The sequence below is a fragment of the Alosa sapidissima genome, chromosome 5 (genome assembly GCF_018492685.1).
Source record: "Alosa sapidissima isolate fAloSap1 chromosome 5, fAloSap1.pri, whole genome shotgun sequence".
NCBI classification, from domain to species: domain Eukaryota; kingdom Metazoa; phylum Chordata; class Actinopteri; order Clupeiformes; family Clupeidae; genus Alosa; species Alosa sapidissima.
In genome coordinates, this window is record NC_055961.1 from 6,327,425 (window position 1) to 6,335,375 (window position 7,951).

The 7,951-nt window shown below is 41.6% G+C and overlaps 2 protein-coding genes across 2 annotated transcripts; both read right to left on the minus strand.

The window, feature by feature from the left end:
- Positions 1-1,228: 1,228 nt before the first annotated feature.
- On the minus strand, positions 1,229-2,577 carry LOC121709234. Its single transcript, XM_042092458.1, has 4 exons — positions 2,423-2,577; positions 2,192-2,326; positions 1,995-2,057; positions 1,229-1,910 (listed from the first exon to the last, which is right to left on the minus strand). The coding sequence occupies exons 1-4, from the start codon at positions 2,471-2,473 to the stop codon at positions 1,545-1,547; spliced, it is 615 nt and encodes a 204-aa protein (XP_041948392.1). The 5' UTR covers positions 2,474-2,577; the 3' UTR covers positions 1,229-1,544.
- On the minus strand, positions 2,487-3,737 carry LOC121709008 (E3 SUMO-protein ligase ZBED1-like). The gene is made up of 5 exons (XM_042092011.1): positions 3,642-3,737; positions 2,975-3,522; positions 2,735-2,879; positions 2,602-2,654; positions 2,487-2,515 (listed from the first exon to the last, which is right to left on the minus strand). The coding sequence occupies exons 1-5, from the start codon at positions 3,683-3,685 to the stop codon at positions 2,487-2,489; spliced, it is 819 nt and encodes a 272-aa protein (XP_041947945.1). The 5' UTR covers positions 3,686-3,737.
- Positions 3,738-7,951: the final 4,214 nt, after the last annotated feature.

Sequence of the window (7,951 nt, forward strand, 5' to 3'; positions counted from 1 at the left end):
TGTGTGTGTGTGTCCGTGTGTCGATGTGTGTGTGTGTGTGGTGTGTTTGTGTGTGTGTGTCCGTGTCTGTGTGTGTGTTATGGCTGGTTATGATCACACCTATAGGGTATCTCATTGTGTTTGTTATAGTGTGTGTGTGTGTGTGTGTGTGTGTGTGTGTGTGTGTGTGTGTGTGTGTGTGCATGTGTGTGTGCGTGCGTGTGTGTTATGGCTGGTTATCTCATCATGTTTGTTATAGTGTGTGTGTGTATGTGTGTGTGTGTGTGTGTGTTATAGCACCTAGAGGGTGTCTCATCATGGTTGTTACTGTGTGTGTGTGTGTGTGTGTGTGTGTGTGTGTGTGTGTGTGTGTGTGTGTGTGTATGTGTGTGTGTGTGTGAGTGTTATTGCACCTAGATGGTGTCTCATTGTGTTTATGTGCTCTGTCTGTGTACCATAACTTTAATGTTTCACACTCTGCTGATGCACCGTTGGGGAGAATTCTCCAAATACTTTGTGTGAAATGTCCAACACAGTCTCACTCCCTACTCGTCAAAGGTCTGACGCATGGTCAAGGGTTCTTGGCGTCAAATTCCAACGAGAAAAGTGTACCTTCTGCGTTGTTTTCCGACGTGGGGGTCCGTCAGATAGACATTCATATTAACCCTCTAGGCGCCACGGTCGACTTTAGTCGACAAGATGCGGTACTGAATAAAACGGCCGATTTAGTCAAATAGGGTGTCATATTTGGTTCGACCTCCACTCCACTAGATGGCAGACATGTCATACGTCATCCCCGAGTCGAAAAATAGGCAGGCTTTAAACAAAACTTTCTAGCTACAGCGCATTGAATCAGTGCGTGAAAATACCGGAGCTAGTGTGCGTGTGAGCCACTTTGTCAGAGCGATATTGTCAACGTCAGCGAGTATTTGCATTAGATTATCGTCTAATGGCATCAAAAAAGTTTACCCGAAATGAAGTGTTGGGTCTTCTATTCGCGGACCCTGATTCTGAAGGGGAATATCTGCCTTCAGAAAATGACGGTGATTCGTTTAGTGAGGCTTCAGATGCGTCCCTGCCTTGCAATGATGCAGCTGGACAAAGTGAGAGTTTACTCCATAGTTTAGCTTACACCAAGCACTAGGGTTGGGTATCGGTTGGGTTTTATCCGATACCGGTGCCTACTCGGTATTTTTTAAACGGTTCCAGTGCCTAAACGGTTCTCAAACCGGTACTTAAAAAAAACAAACCAAACACACTTTGTCAAAAAACAATACCCTTTTATTTCCAGGGCCAAATTGAACACAATATTAACTTAAATCTTTAAACAAAATAAATACAAGTACCATATGGTAATAATAAATAAACCAATATAAAATAAAAATTCACATTGATAAAACAATATTGTATCAAACAATATAATAATAGGCTACTGGAGATTAATACTATTAAAATAGATACAAATATAAAATATAAAACACAAATATAGAACAAGATATTGCACAACAGTATTGCACCTTTAAAGAGGCTTTTGTGACTGGTGAGGACACTTTACATCAGTTTTTTTAACAATTCTTCTGCAGGAATATTACCATATTGGCCTTCTCTGGCAATATGCGACATCTCTCCTGGCTTATAGCATGCCCAGCACAGGAGAGAACCCTCTCAGAGGGGGTTGATGAGGCCTGCACACACAGGCACACCTCTGACAGGACAAACAAATTAGGGAGGGTATCCCTCTTACTCGCCCACCAGGCCACAGGGTCTTGTCCAGATGGGATAGCTGGCAGGCCTTTGGACATCTCCATCTCTTTCTGGACCTGCTCTGTGATGGAGAGGGCACTGCTTGTTGTTTGACTTGTATGGAGAAGTTCTCTGTCTTCATCCTCAAACAACTGCTCCAAGGCTGACATCTTGTGAGCTCCTCTTGGCTGGAAAATACAAACAAGTTTAGTATAGCACAAAAAAACAACTATTCATTGTAGACTAGATAGATAGTATATGGTTGAACTTACATGTATGCCTCCTTGGTCCTCCTCCTCACCTGCCTCACTCTGATGAGGGTCCTCTATTGGAAGCTGTAGACACAAACAGATTGCCCATAAAACAGCAATGCTTAATTACAGAAACTGTAACATGGGCATGGACATAGTGCATATGAAAAAAGATGAGCAATTAGTACACTGTCTCTGACAAACATGCAGTAAAATACCTGAGCTGCCGTAGCATTGTCAATCACTGCTTTCTCAAGCCTATCCCAAGCTTCCGCAACACTAACTTCCAGCCTTCCTTTAAAGCGAGGATCCATCAAAGTGGCCTCCTGAAGGAAGTTCTGAATGTCTTGATCCTGTAATGAAAACATGGTTTAGTGTCTAATGGGGAAAATGGTGTAGTTTGCCTTCTTTCTTTGTGAACATAAATATTGGCTGCAAATGAAAAGTACCTGATATCTTTTCTCGAGATCTCCCCAGACCTTCTCTTTTATAGCAGCCATAAAGACATTGTCATCATCGGAGGTTGAATAGTGTGCCTTCAGCTTCGTGAGGATTGGGATGATTTGGCTGCATGTGGGGGACTTGTTACTTGACACGCAGAGGGTTGAGGTGTACCTCAACATGGTACATTTCATGAATTCCTCTGCCTTCTCAAAATCACTCTCTGTAAGCCTTTCTAGTCTGTGGAAAATAAACAATAATGTTAAGAACAAAAGGTAAATTGATATTGTTGCAAGTGACCCTCTTGTCCATCACCTCACCTGTCCCTCTCCATTGGCCTCCTTAGCCTTTGATCAAGGCAAGCTGCCTGGATTGCAGGGAACTGCTCCACAAACCGCTCCACCATGAGGTATAGAGAATTCCAGCGAGTCCTCACGTCCAGGATAACATTATGCTCTGGCAAATCTAAAGCACAGACATTTGAATTACAATAAACAATAGCTTATACTTAAAAGTATTACTTTTCAAGATCTATTTAAAATGATATCTATGCTATTTACTGAGGAGTCGCTGCTTTTCTCTCAGAACAGTTTTGCTCATGGTGGAGCGCTTCAGCCACACCACCACTGCGCGAATCTTTGCACACCACCTAGTTACAGCTTGGATGCCGTACACCTTCTGTGCTGCCAGGTTGAGTGTGTGGGCAAAGCACCCAACTTTTAAAAATTTCAAGTTTCTCAGGGCAGCATCCATGTTGTATGCGTTGTCTACTGTGGCAGCTATGACTTTTCCAGTCAACTGGAACTCCTCAAGAATACTGTTGATTTCCTCTGCCACCACTGGCCCTGTCTGGGACTCATAAACTGCTTCAGTGCTCAGCACTTTCTGCTGGATGCTGCCCTTGTAAATGTAATGGACAGTCACTGTTAGATAGTGGTCCTGTGCCACGCTGGTCCATCCATCGCAAGTAATTGCAGTTTTGATGACCTGCGCCAGCTGTTTGATGACATTCTGTTTTATAACAGAATACCATGCAGGTATAAACCTGTTGGAAATGTCATCCCTGGATGGTGGTTGGTATCTATGATTGAGAGCAGTGATCATCTCCCTTTATAAAAAAATACACATGATATAATTAGTCTTGTACACAGAATATCTTCATGGTACAGAGGTGTGGCCTACACATGCATCAAGGAAATTCTATTTTGATATAGCCCACATTTTTACCTGAAAGATGGCGATTCCACCGTGGAAAATGGATGAAGCCCCATCACCACAAATTTGGTAACTGCCCTGTGGATTTCCTCTACCTTTTCTTTGGTTAGTGCATCCTTCTTAGCCAGGGTGAAAGGAGTCACTGTGGTAAACCCAGAAATAAAAATATATCAAAATTGTTTATAACACAATTGTTTATAAGACCAAACTCTTCAGGTTACTACTAACAGCCTATTCTGCTCAACAGCTCATAACAATTATACCCCACTTCCCCCTCTCGATAAATAGGAGTAGCCTCGGATTGAGTAGGCTGTAGCCTCGAACAACAATTGTCCCCCTCCCCCTATCGATATAGCCTCAAACACAGGTATAGGAGTAGCCTCGAACAATTGTCCCCCTCCCCCTCTCGATATAGCCTCAAACACTATACCTTACCAACCTACCGTTTCTGATTAAACTAAACATTGCGCCGCTTAATACTGATGTAAAACACTGAAGTTCAACGTTTTGTCTTCACATATTATGACTTTTACTTTAAGCAGAGAAATATCTGACACTAAGCAGAAATATTTAATACACAGTATAGCGTCGTATATCGAGTGTAAGCCAGGTGTAACCTCGAACACAGGTCATGTAGCAACAGCTAGCCTACCATCTTTAGCTAACCTATTTGTTGCGTCCCTGTGTAGTTGCAAATTGCGCCTGCTAAATCTGGTGTTGAAACTTAGTTAAAACATTTTGCATACATACACAACTTGTTATAAGTTTCATATTAAGCAGAAAGTCAGCGGACACTGAGTGGACATAGTACACGTTCACTCACGCTGTTGAATGGCAATGATGTTTGCTAGACTGACATGCATGATTTGCGGTTGGCATTAAATTACTAGACTTACCCGAAGAGGAAAGGCTGCTGCTGTCATCATCATCATCGGTGATGTCCACCACCACACTGGCAGGGCTGGGACTCTCTTCAATTTGTCCGGCGAGGCCGACACTGGCTGCGGCTGCTGAAGTGCTTGGCCTTGCATCACGTAGGCTTTTAAAGACGGTGCACTGTTCAGCTTTTAAATAAATTCCATGTGTCGCCAGATGTTTCATTAAATTTGACGTATTACCTCCCTTGCATGCACATGTTTTGTGGCATCTGTTGCATGTAGCAGAGTCTGCATCCTTAGAAGTGAAATGCAGCCAAACCTTTGAGCGTTTTGCTTTCGGCATCTTCACTGATCCTCTCACCTACCAGTTCTGATCAACAAGTGTGCTGAGTAGCGGTACTGACGCCACGCAAGTTGACACCGGAACACCAGGGGGCGGTAAAAAAAATTCAGGCACCGAAATGAGGCACCGAAATGTTCGTTCTTATTCGGTCTGGTTACTACCGCTTACGTCGGAACCGGTGCCCTATTGGTACCGCGTTTCGGTACCCAACCCTACCAAGCACAAACGTTGAATCGTTTGCCCAATGTCACTGGTGGGAATAATGTTTCGGGAAGTTAGCAGGGTGTTAGTGGTGTGGCGAACGAGGCTGGAGGTAGCCTAATGTCCATAGCGCTAGCTTCTGTCTTTTGAACGTGTGCCTCTCCGCAGTCGCGGCGACAGTAACGTGGTGGAGCCTTTGTCTAATGCCACTGGGTATGTTAGACGAGGTCGAAGTGCTCATAGGACAGTTAGGGGGGAACGTAGAGGCAGTGTGGAGAGTCGCAATGAGAATGACAGTAGGCCTAGTCCGAGCTGCGCAAATTCTCTCCACTCGACGTGAGCGCGAGGCAGATCTGGCCATGCTGCTCGCAACAGGAGCAGAGGTGGTGACACGGGGCAGGAGAGCCATTAGGCCATTATCACAAGATGATGGGAATGCCGGCCCTGTATGGATAAGATATGGATATGGATAGTCATTATCTCTACAGCAAAAGGCCTGCTACATAAAAAAAAAGAAATTGTCAGCCATTTATTAGTAATGATTTACACTGTTGATTATCTATTTCCCTGACCATTTAGGACATATATGTGTTCTTTTTTGTGTGTTCATGTCCTTGTGATGTGTGTGTCTTTGTCAGCTAAGAAAAAACAACAACAAAAACAACAAAAAGAAAACAAATACTAACATTGTCTCTTGTCTTGTCTCGTCATCTCATTCCTGATCTGTGCCTTGCCGTGGCAAGTGAGCTTTTGAACTAAACAGGTCTTGTCTACTTGTGTTTGTGTGTCATCTGAATAATATATATGTGCCCCATACATGGAATCAGAGTGCCTACTGTATGTAGTAAATGGAAAATCTCTACAGCAAAAGGCGCCTACCGCTACATGCATTTGGTTTGTTTCTGCCATTTATTAGTAATGATTTACCTAGTTTGTTTACTACTTAGTATTTACCTGAGCATTCAGTATTGTGCAATATAGCATACAGAAGGTGAGGGACATTTTGGGGAGAAAGAAGTGGTGCATTTATCATTCAAACATGCGACTTTTCATGAAAATTCTATAATCCAAGATGGCCGCCACCATATGACATCATAATATGCACATTAGATATAAACATTTAATCCCTACATAAACTTTGGGTCATCCTTAATATTTCTCTAATTTACAGAAAGTCTCTATCTCATCACTTTTAAGATATAGCCTTTTGAAATGAAGATGTCAAAATCGAACGTTTCGAAAAAAAAAAAACTCTGGCGCCTAAAGGGTTAATCCCTCATCGTCAAATATAGACGAAAGGAAATAAATGTCCATCAAAGGTGATGCCGTCACGTTAGACTAATGATTTGTTTGAAATGATCTAAAAACAAAAATCACAGACCATCAGAGCCATAGGCTACCTTAGGTTACTTTGATCTTGCATAATTTTATTCAGCTTTGGTGTAGGTAACGTAAGGTAAAATAATAATAATAATAATAATAATAACAATAATCTCTAACTAAACTAACACGCGCATATTTCTGTATTGCGACCATTGTAGCCTACAGTTGTAACAGCGCGTAACAGTCGTTTTACTCCCCGTATGCGCTCATTATAATAGGCTCTGCTCCTGGCCAGATTCAAACTCAGAACTGCCTGAAAGTTGCAGACCTGTTCTGGAAATACGTGCATTAACCCACTCGACTGTCAGACAACGCTATCTGCTTCGAGTAGAACTGAGGAGTGTACTGTACTGTACTGTGTACTGAGGACTATACAGTCCTACGTAATAGGCCTACTCGAAGCAGATAGCGTTGTCTGACAGTCGAGTGGGTTAATGCACGTATTTCCAGAACAGGTCTGCAACTTTTGTTTTTAGATCATTTCAAACAAATCATTAGTCTAACGTGACGGCATCACCTTTGACGGCATCACCTTTGATGGACATTTATTTCCTTTCGTCTATATTTGACGACGAGGGATTAACATGAATGTCTATCTGACGGACCCCCACGTCGGAAAACAACGCAGAAGGTACACCTTTCTCGTTGAAATTTTAGCCAAGGACCCTTGACCCTATGCGTCAGACCTTTGACGAGTAGGGAGTGAGACTGTGTTGGAAATGGAATGCGCTGGAAACTGTTTGTGTGGTTGTGTCTTTTAATCTGGCTTGATTGGATTGCACTGTGTGATATCTGCTTATCGTCATCAGTGTGGATGGATGCTTTTATCGTTGTTATCTTTATAATCATCATTCAGTATTGTTGGTAACAGTTTACAGTAAGGGTACATGAATTATCATTAATTCATGCATTAATTAATTCATGATTTATGTATTACTTCATTCCTTAATATCTCTTAAATCATCAGGAATTCACATAAGTTCATAGTCTGTCATTTGTGACCTCATACAAAAACAGTTCATCAACTGAAGCATTAGGTACTATGGGCACATCATTATGAATCATGATTTATTAAGCATGATCATGATTATTTCTTTTTCTGCCAAAAATTTGGTCATCACTGCTCAAATTTTGATTTGAACACAGCTTTGCAGTTTTCTAAACACATGTCATTATTCAATACTTTAGTTGAGGGGCCACAGACATTATGAGCTCATGAGCAATTAAGCATGATGATCATGCTTAAGAAATCATTAATCATAATGATGTACCCAATGTCTTAGTTGATGTGTTGTTTATGCATGAGGTCATGAATGAGAGACTATGAACTCATGTAAATTCTTGATGATTCGTAAGATATAAAGGAATGAAGTAATGCATATATCATGAATTAATTCATGCATGAATTCATGATAATTCATGTACTGTTACCGTATCATTACAGTTATCTTTATAATTCTCACTCAGTATTGTTATAGTTATCTTTATAATTATCATTCAGTATTGCTATAGTTATC